Source organism: Seriola aureovittata, chromosome 8, assembly GCF_021018895.1.
Source record: "Seriola aureovittata isolate HTS-2021-v1 ecotype China chromosome 8, ASM2101889v1, whole genome shotgun sequence".
NCBI lineage: Eukaryota > Metazoa > Chordata > Actinopteri > Carangiformes > Carangidae > Seriola > Seriola aureovittata.
In genome coordinates this window covers 19,471,352-19,490,347 of record NC_079371.1, presented here as the reverse complement: position 1 = coordinate 19,490,347, position 18,996 = coordinate 19,471,352, and the positions used below count along the sequence as shown (strand labels likewise).

At 39.1% G+C, this 18,996-nt stretch overlaps 1 protein-coding gene across 2 annotated transcripts in view; it reads right to left on the bottom strand.

Annotated features, from left to right (window-relative positions):
- The window catches only part of ctnna1 (catenin (cadherin-associated protein), alpha 1), a 79,602-nt gene extending 77,101 nt beyond the window's left edge, over positions 1-2,501 (bottom strand). The window contains exons 1-2 of one of the 2 annotated variants that reach the window (XM_056382228.1): positions 2,385-2,501; positions 109-226 (exon numbers count right to left, since the gene is read on the bottom strand). In XM_056382228.1, the coding sequence (XP_056238203.1) occupies positions 109-213 (105 nt within the window). In that variant the 5' untranslated portion in view covers positions 214-226; positions 2,385-2,501. The other variant, XM_056382227.1, reaches the window with a different exon arrangement.
- Between the last annotated feature and the right edge of the window lie 16,495 nt (positions 2,502-18,996).

The following is an 18,996-nucleotide window of genomic DNA, read 5'->3' as shown; positions in this document are numbered from 1 at the left end:
ACATTCAAATCATTGTATATTCAAGCATTTTTGTAACCAAGATCCTGAGACCATTCAACATATGACCATGTCCTATTTTTGTAAATATAAATGCACAGTTTACATTACCTGAGTGACCAGGGGCTCCAGCAGCCTCTCCACTGCCAAAGTACGGATCTCTAGACTCTTTGGGTCCCATTTAAAATTGATGTTAGCTGTGTTGATGTTTGTCATGGTGTCTGGAATTCTGGGGGTAATAAATGAGCAAAGTCAAGGAAAAATGATGGCCAAGGCCAAGAGTGCTTTATTTTTCAAATGAAAAGATGAAACACAATTTGAACTGCATCAAACAAAACATCTTTGCCCCCCAAAACACTGAATATCTGTTGTCAAATTAGATGACTGTGGTTGTAAGTTATAAAGGATAGGCTTTTTGCTCCACCAAAAAACTGCAATAAAAGCTGCAGTGAGTAAAAAAATTTGAAGTTTGCTTCTTAAATCTTCCTTTGTGATTTTCAGAGTAGTCTTTTAAAGTTTGTGCAATAGTCAAAATATTAAAATCCTTGTTAGAGCCAGCAATGCCTCATCTCTCACAGAATGACTGCCAAAGGCAGAGCACAGTAACACTGGCCCAATTTCGATTTCTCTTTTCAGGCAGTGACTGCAGCTCCATTGATTAGCTATCAAACATGGAAGGGCAGAGATAATCAGCAAACCCTAAGGGCTGGGGGGCTTCAACTGAAAAGTTGGTCAGCTGTACTGTAAGAACAATGTTGTAGCTAGCTATTAGCCTATGCTGTCAACAAAGAGGCTAAAATATTAAAAACACCACAAGAACATTTGAATGATGACTACCTGACATTACATCGGACAGTTACTTATTGGGTGGGCGTGCTTTCAATTTTGGCTTCATGAATCTTGACTAATGTTTGCATTTGGATGAGCTATACTCGTTATGATCTATGACACAGTTTAACTTTTAATCAAACAAGGGAAAAATGCCAGCCACTATGGATGGATGCAGATTGTCTGGCACATTTGTAACCCATTTTATCATGAACCAAAATCTTATAGCTCTTCCACTTCTTCCAGGCTTTAATCTACAATTACTTATCAACCACTGCAAGGTTTAGCTCCACTATAATATGAAAAGGTCACTTCACACAAACCACTAGATATAATATACAACAATGATATCTAACCATGAAGATACTTTGATTTGTGGAGGTTTTGAAATCTCCAACGCTTAAACAGCTGTGATACAACACCAATTAATGTAACCGTTTGTGGTGTGCAAATGAAGTGAAAAAAATTGTTGTAAACTCAGCATTAAAAGCTTTATATATCAGTATCCTATTGTAATCCACACCTCGCTGAGGCCAATTTTACTGAAACTACTACCAAAGAAATAACTGCATTTAAAACTAGCCTATGGATTATTCCAGGTAACTGCGACATCGGTGGTGAGACTCCGTGTACTTCCTCTCTCTGGGTGTGGCAAAAGAATATTCAGAGGCAGCTATCTCAAAATCAGACCAAATGAAACCAAAACAAATTGCAAGGCTATATACCCCTAAGGGTACATGCGTGTGATTTGGATGATATAATACTTTAAACTAATTTGGCCCAGCAAGAGAGAGAGACCAGCAAGACAGGGTATGTTATGGTCACCCAAACAAGAAACATCCAAAATAAGAAATAAATTTAACATTGATCACTAAGAGCGACAGGGCGGGTCCAACGCCTGAGAAGCTAGGTGCTAACAACTAACGTTAGGTAAAGTTACACCTGTTGTAGCCAACTTCACCCAAATTAATGTTTGTTTAACCCAGCTAAAGTTACATCAGTTGATACAGAAATACGTAAATGATGCGCCCATGCACACTTTCAACTCGGTGCTGGCGAAGTTATACGGTTTTCAACAGGTTTTTCCTTTTTATGGGTCACCGTCAACATTTGAGCCAACTTAGCATGTTACCTGCTAACGTTCAGTATCCCAAACACGGCACCTTGCTAATGCTAATGCTAGCCGACACAACAAACATTCACGTTGGCTCCGTTGGCCCGATTTAATGCCGCAAAAAAACTTAACTGTCGTGTTAACGGGGTGACAAATAAAATATTCGCGTAACAATGGCTGAAGTATGTATCTAAATGGAGTCGCAAGAAAACGCAATGAACTTACCGACAACGGTCCACTAGAAAAACTGGAGTTTAAAAGTTCAAAATGGAGGAATGAGAATTACGGAATTCCTTGCCTCAAAAGTTTTCCTCCCTTTTCCTCCCCTCACTGACTCAGTTTAGTTGTGCTCCCAACTGCCGACCTTAAATGGCACATCCCCTTGGAAAGTATATCGAAAAGTAAATACAAGTGTGTCTACAAATGATCACCAGCCGTTAGTTACCTGAAAAGTTTCGGTTAAGATTGCGTCGATGTCGCAGACTATTGCCCAACAATGGATGAAGCGGAGGGGGGGCTGGGGCGGTGACCGAGTTCCTGAACTTCCTGGCAGCGGGGCAGGGCGACCACAGGACAGAGCAAGCCCACAAAACGAGGAGGTGTTTTGGGCGTGGCCCTCACTGTGTGTGTCCATATATGGATTAATTATTGCTTCCATGAAACTTGTGTAGGAGCAGGCCAAGCTGAGGGACAACACTTTTATCTTCTTAACATTCAGTCTGAAGAGGGAACTACTCACCAGGAATGACAAACCTCGTGTGATAAAACGCTTTGTGATAGTCATGTGTTACTTATTCAAGAATCATAGTCATGTGCTTTAACAAGTGTGAAGTATGTTTGCCAATTATGTATGTGCCAATTTAACCCGAAAGCTATATTTGCACACCTTAGGTCTCCCTAGTACAGACGAAAATTAATATCTAATTTAATCCTGAAAGCATCAACCCACTTGGTTTCTATTAATTTAGTTACTACAGAGGAAACTGCCCCCAAAAAACTAATCTTAGGTTATCTTACTATAACAGGAACAAAAAAAGCACAATTTTGCCACCTTGTAAATCATTCCATGAACAGGGATTTTAATTCTTTACTGCTATGGTGAAATTCAGTTGTGTTTTTATTTCTTTTCTTTAGTTTTTTAATTTTGTCCAGCTGCAACACATCAAACCTCACAACCAAAATGATCAGTGTATGAGTGTGATGAGTATGATCCCACTGCTCCTCCAGCATTCCAGCCGTTTTGCTCACCACAATAAAAAACTGATTTAGGTTAAAAGTGTCATTCTCAAATCATGTGTACCCACCTTTTATCTATTATTAAATCTTTTCAAATTATGTGTGACTGTAATATTAAAAGTATCTTTTCCTTCGTATACAGCTATTTATGTGTCATATTTTATCATGGTTGATGGATCATTTTGGCGGTTGCTTTATTTTACTGTTGTCTTTTTAAAGTTTGTCCTTACAGGATGCAAATTAGAGTCTTTTCGAACTGAAAATGGATTTCTGTCAATGTCAAAGTGTCAGATGTTGTTTCAGTTGTCCAGATTTTAAAACTACATATTTAGTAGTTCTTCATGGCCCAATCTGTTCCCTTTAGAGTAGCTTGGTTTCAAACCCTCTTGGAAATTATATACTACTGCATTCATCCTATGTACTAAAAATAAGAGTGTGTTTTAAAAAAGTTAATGAGCCCAAATGTTGGCTTAACGAATTCAAGTAACAGAAGACTCCAGAGAAAGGCAGTGCTGATGCAGCTGACGCAGCATCAGGTGCCCACACACAGTGAGCAGGTTGTAGCGTCGGTTTCTCATATTTTATTAATATATAATAAACATATTTCTACAGCAGCGCTGGCATTTCATATGAAACTTTTATTCAGCTAGCTAGGGAGGGCTTGCATATGTCACAATTTTTTACAATTTCAAGGTCAAGGGAAACTATATAAGATATAATCAGTATGCAGTAGTCTCTCTTTTATGGTTTGTTGCAGCTGTGACTGATAACACTGAGACATTTGATAAACATATTCAAGAGGCAAGTATTTTGGTTTGGGCTTAATCAAGTGTGAAAGCCATAAATAGATTATCTGAAGAGCCCAGGTGCCACCCCTCCTGCCTCATTTTTCCACCTTACACACACACACATACACACACAATGGATACACTGTGTCTTTACACAGTGGAATCATGTTAACAGGTTTACTTGATGGTTGTATAAACTAACTAGAAAGGTAGTGTCTGGTGGTAATTTGGTTAAAAACCTTTTTTTAACAGCCTGCATCCTTTCCTGCACCATCCTGTTGGTGTGTGTGCTCAGTAAACCTCGGTGGCCTTAGAGTATAATTCTATTAACAAAAGAGAAAATATAATCAAATAAGTCAGTGCAATTGGATAGGTCATATAATTCCAATTATATAGAGAGAAAATTGCTGAGAAAAAGAGGAGACAGTCATCTGCAAGTCAAGGTTGTGACCACAGAGAACATTACAAACAACAATGGTTGTTTTGTTCTGTGGCAAGTACAACTAACACACGTCTATTTGTTGGCTAGAGTAGGTGTTAATTAAGAAGCTCCACCAGTGCAGCATGAATTACAGTCCTGAAGAGAATGAGCTAACAAATGTACTCATGAAGCTCTTTAATGAAGGCCTCAGAATATAATTATCTTCTGGAAAGGCACTCCTTAATATTTTTCCTGGGATAATAATTTGCGAAGTGATTGTTTTCTCCATAGAGTTTTGACCATGCCAAAACTGAGGGGTCACGCATTAAACAGGCGTATGAAATTCCCGCAAACAGAGATATATCGCTGAATTATCTTGTGTGTAATATTAATTTCAGTCAAGAACAGAGGGGCCAGCCACATACATAGTGTAGCAGAGATTTGTTTATCCAATTAATACTCTGTGGTGGAGAGGGATTAGATGTGGTGCAATGGTGTGCTTGAATGATGAATGTTTGTCCAAGTAACAGCTTGCTGAGAGGACAAGTTTGGGTGTCCTTGAACTTCATCTTTTTGTACCTGTTGGGCCCGACAAATGATAAGAGCACAGCATGTTATAAATAATTCCTTCTCATTATGAGGAAGTGCACATGTTTGTCACACACTGAATGTATAATTGAGCAAATGCAAATCTGTAGTGTGTGGCACTAGAAAAATAGAAACTGTGGTGAATATTATAATATGCTTTTACATTTGAAATCAAAGCACTGGGTGTAATCTTTCCAAAATATAAAATATACATTAGATATACATATTACATTAAATGTTTTCTTTGACTTTTCTGCTGAGTAATTTTATAGATTAGTTTTACATTTCTATTCAGGAACACAATGTCTTATCGAAAGGCAGCCCTGGCACTGCTCCATGCTGATAAGCTTTTTTCACAATTGCGTTACCATCTATTGTTTTGCAGACATGGAAGTTACTGTATGTTATAGTTTCCTGTCATATTAGTTACTCATCCTTTGACGTTGACTGGACTGGAAGCTCCCTCACTGCAGGAGGATTTTGTTCCCTGACATAAGGAACACAGCGACTTTCAGTCTGCCCACATTCACCTGACTCATCCTGACAGCTGTCCATGGATCTGCATGATGTCATCTGCAGGCTCTCCCTTCCTAAGAAAGACCATATACCTTCACGATTAGAAATGAGTGTGGTGCAATGTGGGCGTTACTCTTCCACAGTGACACTTAAGGGGTGGAGAGGAAAGTCAACAGGCGAGTAACACAGATGATTATTCTTGATAGCAGTCATTCACCGTGACTTTCTTGCAGAGGTGAGAAGAAACATACATTATCACGCTGACGTAACAAAAAGTCCCTTGGAAGGACATATCAGACATGTTTACAATGAGGTGCTGGGACAGTGATGTAATGGTTTCATGACATCTGATTGGACCACTGAGAAGGTTGCAGTTCCCATGACTCAAATGCTGCTAACTCATTGTTGGCAGTCTGCTGAGCTCCACCTGCTGGTTTAGATTATGGCATCAGACTGATGCAGACTGATGTCTTCTGTTCTGGCTTAGTTAGTCTGTGTACCATCTCTCCTTGGCTTTCGAAGAGGCAGGAAGTAACTGTAGCACGCTTCTGCCTGTTGTGCGACCACTGAGTAACCTTTCATAGTGTATCATTTGCAAAGATGATCTGCTTTTTAACAAGTGTTGCTTATGAAACTTAGATCTGTTTAGTCTGAGAGGAGTCTTCAAAGTCAGACAAGTGTTTGATGCGCAGCAAGAGTTCCACTCAAGGAGGTGATGTTGACATTTCAGGGGAACAGTGCTGCTGACAACAATACAATAAGTGCATATGATTACCTGTTCCCAGCAGCTCTTTATGTGATCTGCTTCTGGATATGTTTCACAGACAGAGAGACATTAGTGTGTTCATAATCATTTTTACACAATCCATGATCACTAACTGAAAGGCAATTACCAGCAGACCACTGACTGCAAACACACTTGTCATTCACAGTACACGCACTATTCAAGAAACCTTGTTTTATACCGAAATTCTCCTGGGAGCGACTGCCCCAATTTCTAGCTTACCATGTGGGATTCAGGCTAAAAGGAAGGTGAGGAATCTGGGGGAAGTCACAAAATGAAACATAATGCATTTAAGAGCTGTAATGAGCCACAGATTCAGACATCATTCAAAGCGTTTTATCCAAACGTATTATACAGATATCCATGTGCTTCAAAAATACAGTATATGACGCTCGCCTGTAAGTGTAGAAGGTCACAATATCACCAGCTCTGAAATAGCTGAAGACAACTTTGACTGTACATTACTGGGAGGCTTCAGTTTTTGTAAAAAAGAAGAAAAAAAAAGGTAGCTCTGAGGTTATCTGAGTGCCTATGTCTTTTTTCCCCAAGAAACTGTGACTTTTGGTAGCGAAATGAATAAAGTCCAATAAAAATAGAATTAATAGAAGGATTTGGGCAGGTAGAAAGTAAGACTTCTTTGAGGTTTCAAAACTAATTATGCATAAAAGTACAACTGTAGCCTAAGGTTCCTAATTAGAAGACTACAAGGCAGCCTAAAAAAAACAATAATAACAGAACTAGTTATTTCTGGATTTGTTGTTGCTTGTGACTTCTAATTTGCCAAAATAGAGAAAGCAGACAGTGTCACCTATATAGGAAATAAAACAATAGAAAATTGATAATAAATCAGTGTCCATGACACAAATATCATTCAAGCCTGGTTGGTGGGATTTTTTTCATGAATATACCTTCATGCGAAATCAAAGCAGGTTTTGAATATTCAGTGCAGGAAATATAAAAAGCACATTTGTGCAGTTTTTAATAATGCATGTAACATTGTCAGTGTCAGTATCATTTGGTAAGGCTTTAAACATAAGCCATTCACTGAAAATGTCATGAGACTATAGTAGGCGGACAGTGGATGATACATTATGCTGCCCCTCCAAGTCAATGTCTCCATAGGAACAATAAAAGAGGTCTAGTCAGCTAATTTCTTGCAAAATTTTACAATACTTTCCCCAGATAAATAGTAAGAATGACCCAGGCAGTCTTGTGGCAAATTGGAAATTGAACCCAGTATGAGATAGACATGACTTCCAAGTAGGGGAAATGACCTTTCAATATTAATGATGCAGAGAGCCATGACATCATCAGGATTTGACTGTGTCCATGTGATCCATTGGAAATGAACAGAATACCAGCTCACCCACAGCCCTAATTTACGCCATATTTACTTTCATAAAAATTTATCATACCAACTACCACACAGCCCGAGTCTCTGTTGAATGCAGCAGCAGCAGCAGCAGCAGCAGCAGCAGCAGCAGTGTAGTAATTCAGTGAGCACACTCTCCCACTCTCCACACAATTCAGATGATGTCTTGTTGAAATGCAGCTTTTCTTTTTTGTCTTGTCTCTAGCTCAAGCATAAATGATACCCCCAAACACTGTTTGTTTACTGGCCTGCTTAGAAAGTACCTCCCACATTGTGCTGTAAAATCAAATTTGCTCCAAATATAAAATATGCAATCACCTTCACAGAACCACACAAGTCATCTTCAGGCAGCAAAACAGTGGAAAAAGAGGGGAAGTAATGTTGTTCTTTCTGTGTACTGGTCTGTGCCTTGTTTTTGATACGGTGGGTAGTATGGGTCATTGAAAGCATAAAATCTCACACATCACAGAAAATGCAGCAAGGGAAAGCGATGCTCTATTGGTCTGACATTAATTCTTTCCGATGTAAGGAGTCCTGGTGGGGAGGATGTCACCAGCATCATTGTTTATTTGTGGCTCCCATCTTGAGGTGTTGTCAGTCACTCTCACCTGATGTGCTGCAGTGATTTGAATGGATAATGAGCTGCAGAAGTGAGTGAAAAGTTTTTAGAGGCACCTGATGGAGGCAAAAGGCGTCTTCCATGTTGAGGACTTTAAAATTCAAGAGGCATTTCTTGCAAAAATAGCTGTGTTTTGAATGATGAATACAAGATTGAGGAAAAGCTGATCCAATGATATGCAAAAATCGTGTACGAAATAAAAAATACACAAACTACAAATGCAACTGAAGTGAATATTTTACGTGCCTACCATTTCCCAATACCAACACGGTAAACAGCAGATTTCATTCCTCTAAGAGTACTTACAAACCTGAAGGGAATTCAGTGAAAATGTTGATCGTCAAATTGCGATGGATAATTACCCATAAATTATCCGGACTGACATTCCTTATTCTCTCTGTAAATGCAATATACAGGCAAGTGGAAACATCAGAGGTGGCAGCCGGGGCAAAAACAGGATGGCTGTGTTGCAGTTTAGTCACAAACCAGCGATGCTTACTTGGTAGTGTGTGGTGGCTGTGAACCTGCTGGTACCTCTGAGGAGTGAGATACAATGTTGAAATACTGCTGGACCAGACAGCAATAAACGTCCAGTCGTTGCCAGGGTCCACCACAGTAAACAATCGCCGGGTATCTGTCAGCTGGATGTCTAATCAATCATGAGGATGTGTCCACTTTAATGCACTGTCAAGAGAGGTTTATGGATTTCTATTTTGACACGTCAATGTTGCCAATAACAGGGAATCCCATGCGTCTATTATCAAAATTTCACGATATTTCATTGGAGGAGATAAATTGTGATGCAGCATAAAATCAATGGACAGATTTCTTAGACTGGACATTTTCAATTCAGTGATTTTGAACACCAGATTGCCTTATCCAGCCACATAATATAAGTAAATATGTACCAACAGAGAAGCTAAGATCACTTCATTTTTGCCATTTAAGCCCCCCGAAAATACTTAAACAATCGAATGATGATGAGCTGCCAATTATCTTTCAATTGACTATTGATTAATTGATTACTGCTAATGGTCATATCCATGGAGTCATAGTAGGTTCTGTAAGTTACTGAGACACATTAAGGTGGGGAAAAAAGTCAAACAACTTGAAAAGATAGTAGTGGTAATATTGTACTCAGTCTTCAAATTTGAACACAACAGATGTGTGACATAGATAAACTGATAAACTGTAAAAAAAAAAAAAAAAAAAAAAATATGCGTCCAGTAATGATGGGTGTTGCAAAGTGACATTTCGTTTAGTGACCTTTCATTGAAAAGTCCTCTAATTACACTTGGCTGTGTACAAACAACCTGAACTGAAAGACAAGGATTTATGTCCAGAAAAAAATGATCACACCCTGTCAGTTTACATTTTGTGTGACAGAGCTGACATCCACTCTGCAGCAGCACATCCACAGTCGGATAAAGTACACAGCAGCGAAAACTAATCCCAGGGTTAAACTTCAGTTGACTGTGGCGCTGACATGTCTTTGAAGACAGACAGAGACAAGACGAAGTGATAATAAAAGACACTGTCACATTGAAGTTTCATCTGAGAACTATTGTTGCTCCATTTAACAAACCAAGGTTATGTTGTGACAGGAGACAAGGCTGAAAAATACAACTAGCCTGTGACAAATATAATGCAGCTTATCCAAAAAATGTGTCTTCTCTTAAGTATAATGAAACCATTAAGCATGAAGCATGAAAAGATGAGAATAACAAATGGAATGAGAGGAACGACCCAGCTGTGTTTTTACAGCATCGGAGAGGGGGAACTGGGTTTGGAGGGGCAGAGTGAAGGCAAAAACACAAAATGAAGACTGGCGCTAGTTAAAAAGAAGCACAGGAATATCTGAGAAATCTGCAGCCGGCCTGGGTGTTGCAGCATCCGTTCCCCTGTTGCAGGTACAGTATGTCAAAGAGCTATGTTTGGCCCTTTTCTCCTGCACAACCACATTCTCCACCTTCAACTCATTTCTTGCTGATTGCTATAGCTTCATTTCACTGATTGTTGTAAATGTTTCATACACTATTGGAGGGGGTATGCTCACAAGGAGGGCTTCCTTATGAAAAATTTATCTGGACAGATGTCTGGGTCTGCCGCTCCTGCCATGTAAGACTCGGCTAAGCCAGCAGAGAATTGATTAGAAAGCTATCTAAACTCGCTGCGAAGACAAATTCTTCAACTGCTGCCTGCATTTGGTTACATTTAAAGAATACAACACTGACTCACACATAATCAGTTCTTGCATATTTCAAAGTCATTAATATTAAAGTTATTGAGCCCCCTAAGTTGAAAATCACAAATTAGACCAGAGAACTGCATACTAAGATATATATATATATATTTTTTTTTAATTTCCTAAACCCTAAATAAATAATTTCTGATATTTATATTCAATAAAATATGTGCGATATGAGAAGTGTTGTTGCTGGTGCTAAAATCATGGAGAATTAACACTCAGCCCCTCAGCTCTACAGATATTCTCAGGATGTTTTAGCTCATTGTTTTAGTTTCACAGCCCACGCATTTTCTGTCGGTGAGGAAAATTATTAATGGAGCTTAAAACAGAAGGAAAAGGAAAGTGAATATTTGACTTAAATGTATGAGTTATTGAGAAAAAAATTCTCCAAGTAAATGCTAATATGACAATGTGTCTGCCTGATGTTCATGTAGGCAACTGTATGCTAATACGTTATAAAAATAAAAACGTCATAACACAGTAGTGACCGTGTGTCTGTCAACATGTTTTGATGATTTTCAGCCCCCTACAGGCCAAACATCAGCCCTAACACAGTTTAAACGGATTTACGGAATTGTAGCCCAAGTGTCTTTCATTTAATTTGTGGGTTGTTCACTATCACATCCTCATGGACTACGTGTACAACATGCCTTAACTTAACTTAATGTTTCATAAGAGATTAAGAGCCTCAATGACAAAACCTGCATTATGTATATGTGTATGTGTGGGTGTGGGTGTGTGTGAGTGTCTTATGAGTTGGTAGATCAAGACAACACATTTTTCATAATAAGTGCCCTTCACTCGTCAGCAAATGCCATTCTTTACAGAAAGATGAGCCACTTCCTAATCTCTTCCTAAAAAAAAGTAGGAGGACAGTTAATACTCTTGACAGATTCCAGTCTTATTTAATTATTTCATCATTTTTGTCCTTGCACACTGTATAAACTTTTAAACTTAACACCAAACACTGGGAGTGTTCCAGAAAGTGCTAGTGTGACGTCAGTTTTTCAAGTTTTTAAGTTTGTTAGTGAATGCTGATCCTAAATTAACCTCAATTGTTGCTAATCTATTTTTTTCATATTACAAAGAATTAGTGCTTCATTTCATTTCAGTGAACCTGTAACCACTTGACACCGTCTGGTCAGGAGCTTTATACCAAACTAATAACAACTGCCAGTGCGACTTCAACCTGTGAACAATATATGTATGCCACACACCCACACACACACTCAAACCTCTTTCACACAAGATGACAAAAGGTAGAGACTGGAAACATAATCACATTGAACTTTGAACTGAGGTCAAAATGTAAACATTTACCATCAAGCATTTACTTCAGCATGTCCTCTTTTTTTTTTTTTCCAACAATTTTGTTTTAATCTTTGCATACCAAAACAAATGGGCCACTGTTAACATCAGGGTCAAATCTACATCATAGTAAAGGTGTTCCTATTTAAAAACCACCCATCTGCTTTTAATGCATGGCTATCAAAGTTTTCTAAAAGATTTAGGCAACAAAAGCAACCCTAACCTTAACACACTGTGTCTGAGGTTTTTCTGTATTAATCCAGACCACAATCTTTCTCTAACCTCAACCTAGTGCTGTGAGCGCTTAAACATAAAAATAACAAAAGTTTAATAATTCTATAGTCGCTAAAAATGGATGCTGTACTACAATATCAGATATTTTGTCAGAAAACAAACACATTGTCTATGACCAGTTCACTGATACATTCAGTATCAACATTTGCAACTTGCCAAATGCATAAATTAACATTTCCTCATTATATTATAGAAAATACAATCAATACAAATACAATACAAAATGTATTTGCTGTTGCAAGTTAGTTGCATCTAAACATAATCTGTAGGAAACAGGTTTGCTTTATCCGTTACTTTGAGAAATCATTCATGAATTAGGTTTACAGTGCTATGCTGATGACACTCAACTTAAACACAGAATAATTTCTTTGCAGCTCATAGTCGTAGAAATAAACTCAATAAATTCAAACTCTCAAAAAAGCTCCAATTTCAGTCCTGATCCTTTCTGCAGAGTTTTTATGTTCTCGCAGTGTTTGTGTTGATTTCTCATTATGCTTTCATTCCCTCTCACAGTCCAAAGATCAGGAACCTTATGTTCAATCCTTCCTGGGAGGTGACCTAAAGGTACAGCTCTTAGACATCATACTTGGACTAACATCATTCTGTATCAGATGATGTTGAGCCATATACACTGTGTTGCAAAGTGAAAGCCACCAGGTAGCACAACTTATGGTTACGATGCCCTCTTTCATTAGAACGGTTTTGCTGTCGAGGCTGGGGAGGTAAACTCTATGGACCTCCTTAAAGCCAAGCTGAAAATGCTGTTTATTTCCACAGTAATGTGGTCAGCCTCCGCTTTACACAGTTACTGCAAGTGACTCAGTACCAGGTCAGGCTCCTGCTGATTGAAATTGATTTTGCTTTTTCCAATTCTGTGTGTTTCTGTTGATTAAAATTTATACATGTCTTTCAGTGTGAATGAGAGTCAAGCATAAATGGCAAAATGAACCTTTTGTGTGTGTGTGTGTGTGCCAGTCTACGAACTCATCATGTATTAATTATGGTGCAGTGCTATTAACTTGGCCAGTGTTGTTGAAAACAAAGCATAATTAAAAATACATGTTGTAATGATGGAGTAAACTGAGGTAATAAGCATTCAGCCTTGTAATAAGCCTTGAAACATTATATATATGGTGCAAAATGCAACTCCTCCCAAAAGTAGGCTTGGAGTTGTGAGCTTTGTGCTGCACCTATGCATGGTGATCTGAGAGATAGTTTACAGAGAGTTTACATTTTGGCATTTCAAACTAGGTCTTTACGTTTAGCACATTGATTGAGCATTTATTGTGAGAAATTAACCAAATCGGTTGGATGTACAAGACGAGATGAGCTGAGGAGATAACTCTGACACTGGTTTGCTCATTGACAGGCTTACAGTATCCTCTCTGCACTGCACTGAAATGCAAAGTTGTTCACAGCAGAATGGACAGGAATGTTGAGCAGCACAGGACCAGAGTTCAAAGACAGATATGATAGCCAGAGGTATGAGTGGGAGAAAGCAACACTATTGTCAGTTCTTGTTAGTTAATGGTGTTAAAAATGACATATGTTTCTACTGGTGCATGCAAGTAATCTGTAACACGGTGGCAGAGCGGAAGATCCAGCTGGAGTAAATTTGGCACATTTTCTATTGTAGAAAAAATTTAATGAGGTGGACTATTTTTAAAATGAAACCCATCGTGTTTTGCAAGTCTTATATAAATGATAAAAATACGGTTTTTCAGTCAACAGTCAGTGACGTTGTGATCTGTCTGGAGCCTGGTATGAATGTGCTATATTAAACCTAAGAATGTGGCAAGAAAGTGCTGCTGCCTCTGTTTGTGTTCGTGTTTGTGTGTGTGTGTGTGTGTGTGTGTGTGTGTGTGTGTGTGTGTGTGTGTGTGTGTGTGTGTGTGTGTGTGTGTGTGTGTGTGTGTGTGTGTGTGTGTGTGTGTGTGTGTATGTGTGTGTGTGTGCGTGTGTCTCTCTGGGCCTGCATGACTAAAAGCCTTCACGTGCTCACCTGATGAAACCGCAGTTCTAATACAGCAAATCGTATTATATCTGCAGCGATGGTGTGAATTTCATAATCCAATCTGAAAATAATTATAGACTATTGAAACTTTTCACAGCTCAAAACGAAATTCCACATCAGCATATACGAGACACTTCCTTTGAGCAAGTGGCAGTGGCAGATCGAATATCGCCCAAAAAAATGAATATAAATTATGTTAACTGAGACATAATTCACTGCTCGTAGTGCAGTGCTGATGCTTACTTTGTTTTTTCTTTTAGCTGCTGTGGACCTCTCAACACTGTCAAACCTGCAGAAAAGAAACTGTTGGAGCAAATCTGTCATCAAAAAGAGTTTTGATGGGATATCATCCATCATGCTCGGATACAAGGCTATTGTGCTGCAGTCATGAATGTGTTTACTGTGCTCCATTTGCAGTGGTAGTGCGTTAATGTCTATTGTATACCCTGTGCTCTACCTGGAGGTTGTAGATGCATAGGCAATGGACTGTGATCATTCTGCAAGTGGCAGAGGACATCATAGCTGGTCTCAGACATGCCATTTACAGTAATGTGCTGGGTTATTGTAAATAAATGACTGTCCTTAGAGGTGTGAAGCCATTGGGAAACAAAGGCACAGCACACAGGTAGAGAGACACAAAAGAAATCACACAAATAAGTGTTACATAGAGAGTATTTTCTTCCTTTTTCCCTAACAAACAACTCAAGCATTGGATTGTAATGTTCTGGCCTAACAAAATTGAGATTGGGATTTATTTTCTTTTCCATTATCTGCCTCTTGATAACAACAAGGTGAATTATTTGGTGATTATAGTGGATGGGGAAGCACTGAGTAGCACGGACTCAATCAGTTTCCAAATGGAAACTGGATGGAACAAATATAAATTGAATATGGAGAATCTGTCTCCAGGGACAGAGCAGATAGATAGACATTTGGTCAGATTCTCAGCCAGCTGAACAACTTTTGGATGATTCTAATTCTCACAACCCGCCCAACCGATGGCACCGGCCAATTCAGTATAAACAGCAAAGGTTAAAGCTATATTGAGAGCCTGTGAACCAAACTAGCTGGGGAGAATTTTCATTAAAAAACAAGACAAAACTAACGACTTTGCATGGACCCTGGCTATAGCCGTGGTTGAAATTCCCTCACAAAGCTTTCATCACAATTCTCCACTGACTTTGATAAATTTCATTCCGCATTGCTTCAACCCACTGACGCCCCGGCACCCTATACACACACAGACACACACACACACAAGAGTGTAGCACGCACGGTCACATAAACACAAAGAAAAAGGAAAGAGAAAGAAAGTGAGGCATAAAATTCAGTGCCTTCAGGAAGGTGAAGAAGAATGAATCCAGGTCTCCTTGCTCATGATTTCATTGCCATGAGAAAACATACTTTCCTGTGGCTTTTTTTCTGTCACCCCTCAGGGACCAGTGCTCCCCTCTGCATGATAATGTCTGTCCTATATTAGAGCCTTTTCATATCTGGTAAGTATCTGGGAGGACTTCTCTTGCTCGGCACAGTGATGTGATAAGTTTTCGCTATTAGCGTGTTCTTGGGTGAAATCCTCTCTTTCACCCATTCTTTTAAACCCTCCTGCAGAGCTGGCATGCCATAACTCACACAGCCACCCATGCTTTGCAGCCAAGCCTGGGAGCTTCCCTGGAGGAGATTAAAGAAGAAAATTCTGAACGCATGGAGAAACATTTGCTACTCTGAACACTTGTCTTCACTGTCAAAGGAAAACACATGCACAATAACATGAAGGTAGAGGGAACTGTTCGCATGCAAACAAATGCAAACAAAGCAAAGTCATGTTTTCTGCTACAGAGATCACTGAGACTGCAAACTGCTGTTTTCTTTAAATAAAAATAATGTTCTATAAAACTATGATCTGCCAACTCCTACATTATGAATACACTTCTTCCCATCAGCTATCACAGTGGCGACACAGGCCTGCTAAATTAAATCTAGCCTGTTGAGAATAAAGCTATTTTTACCAGCATCATGAGACTGAGAGCCAATCCAAGCTGGGGCTGCCTATAAAGAGGAGAGGCAATCTTGGTTCTGAATGGGTCTGAACGCTCAATCAGCAATACACTGCACTCCAAAGGAAATAAGGCAACCACTTCAATCCTGACATTGATTTCTTTCTCTGTCCTCTCAAACATTGTCTTTGTGATCACAGACAGTCACATAACTCTACATTATACTCACTGTAACGAGTCTATGATATTTTTTGCCCAGTTGAGACATTGGTGCTATCCACGCACTTTCATTTCTCTCATGAATTGCAGATTCTGAGGTGCAGCTCCAGCTCAGTTTCAGCCTCAGCATGGTTATCAAAAGCTCTAATGACTGGGAGCAGTTAAGAGCAACAACTTCAGATCAATGTAATATTGAATAGAACCACAAGAGGGGCACCACCACCACCTATTTTATCGCCAACAACTAAACATCAGAACAGGTTTAGATGACATGCTTAATGTAAAACACTCTGCAAACAGGGCCCGTGCTCTGTCGTCCTGTTGAAGAGAAAAATTTGCAGCATGGATCAAAAAAGAACGTACTGCATAAATTACATGCTGCAACACCTGAGAACAGAGACACAAATCAACACAGGCCTAAACCACCCTGTTTTTATAACAGCCATAAACCTCAGAGGCTGCCTGTGATATGCTCAGCTGACTGCAATCTATTATATAAATATGCTAAATTTTTACATGCGTGTCTACTATCTGCCCGGATCTCTATTTTGCAGCAGTAATTTTGATTTGCATCATGGGCTGAAAAATAAAAGGGGTTGAGGATGATGTGCAGTGTTATCACTTGACCAGTAGGTGGAAATACATGCATATTAAGTGGCTGAGTCAGTGCCAAAGAGCTTTTACTGCAGTGCCAGCAGCAGGCAGAAGAACCTTTAAAGTTTTAAGGCAAACAGTTTATTATTAAAAACAGTTATTGCCGCAAAAACTGTGTAAAATACCGTATATCTACTATTAATACACTAAATATATTCACTATGTCACTGAAAACAACAACACACTTCAGCATTGTCTCTTTTAATGTTCCTGGGTCCACTTAATGACTTGTTGTGGAGTTTCCACCATGCCATGTGGTTCTCATCAGTAGATTGAGTTTGCTCAGTTTCCACAAAAATGTAGATGTTTAAACCTTTTATGAATCTGAGAATCTCTAATACTTTTCTTCTGTGTTGACTTACAAGTTGAGCTTGACCTTGGAAACAGCAAAAACAGCCTCAGCTCAGGGTTGACTTACTCCCTTGTTCGGACCGAATCGAACAGTCCTCTTAACGTGATTTTTTAATTCACTAATTTAATTTGCTATTTTTGTTGTGTAGCTCTGGCCTGCATTTATTGTTTCCTGTGATCTCTGAGTTTGTATGGGAGCATGACTAAATGACTAAAACGTGGCCTGAGTCACACTTTGAGGTGGATGAATGTCTAACAGAACAAAGATTGTCACTTGTCAGGTATAAACCATTCCCCTCTGGAGTGTAAAAATCTATTATCGATCCCCCCGATGGGCTTAGTGCTTGTCCATATCTTCATGATGAAAACACTGAAGTCCACAGAGGACAATGATTAAGGTTGGCTGCAGGTCGATTTGCTTGTGACCATTTGCAGTTTCTACATCTGTAAAGAAAGGCAGCTGAGAGATGTTATCTTTGACATGTTCATTCTTGATCTGAAGAGCTCACAGACAAGGAGGGCGGCTGCAGACGAACACAGATTTATCCCATGTTCACCAGATTTTCATGTTATCTATTAACATGTAACTTGAGCACAGTATTTTTAAGAACTAATCAGATAAACTGACTTGACCACCAGCTCCATCTGCATCAGCACCTATTCAAATTATGCATTCAATTTTACGGCTAGTGGAGAAAAATTTGCACAACCCCTGGTTGATTGGAACGACTGTGTTGGAGCCTGTATATTACTCATAAATATAGCAATAAAATATAGATCAACAAAAGGGCGGGGTGGGTGGTGGGGGGATGCCACAGAGTTATTTGCAGACCTGCAGGCGTGTGTGCTGCATACTGATAATGCTGAAACCCCACAGACACTGTATGAATCCTCAGATGCTACAGAGAGGTGAGAGCACTTGCTATAGAGATGGTGAGCACTAATTCATAAAGCCCACTGGGCCCAGCAGGATCAATACGGCATACAGATCTTTTTTTTTCTTTTTTACATCTTGGAGGTGAAAATAAGCTCTTTGACTTTTGCTTATTTCTGGAAAGCTGATTGATGTACACTTATGATCTTTACAAAACCATCAAAAGACACACCCAAGATAAACTGCATGGAAACATTTTATATTCTCTAATAAAAAACACTTTGATGGCTGTCAGGATAAAAAAAAAGAAGTGCCCTGCCTGAAGTCAGAAGAATGGAACAATTATGGCATTAAAACTCAAAATGACATAAAAATAATAGCAGAAGAGTTTTGTCATTTCAACAATGCAGCATTTGGCACTCCAAATGATGAAACAGCAACAGGCATGGCAGGAAGACAGAGTGTGATTTTGTGCTTTGATTGTACTTGCAAGAAAAATCTTTTATTAATGCATAATCAAATGCCGTGCACACTACCCTGCAGTGCAACTCCCCACATCCAAAAATATGGTAAACATATTAATAGGTATAGTTTTTGAACACATGGGAGTCAGGACATTAGTAGGAGGAGCTCAGACAGACCAACTGTTCAGAAGACGTGATTAAAGAAGAAGTAATCAAAGTTCTCCATCGGTGGCCTTATTGATAAAAATGCCATCACAGAGCAGTGTCAAAAGAGTCATAGAAGAGTCAAATCATGGAAGAGCTTATTTGT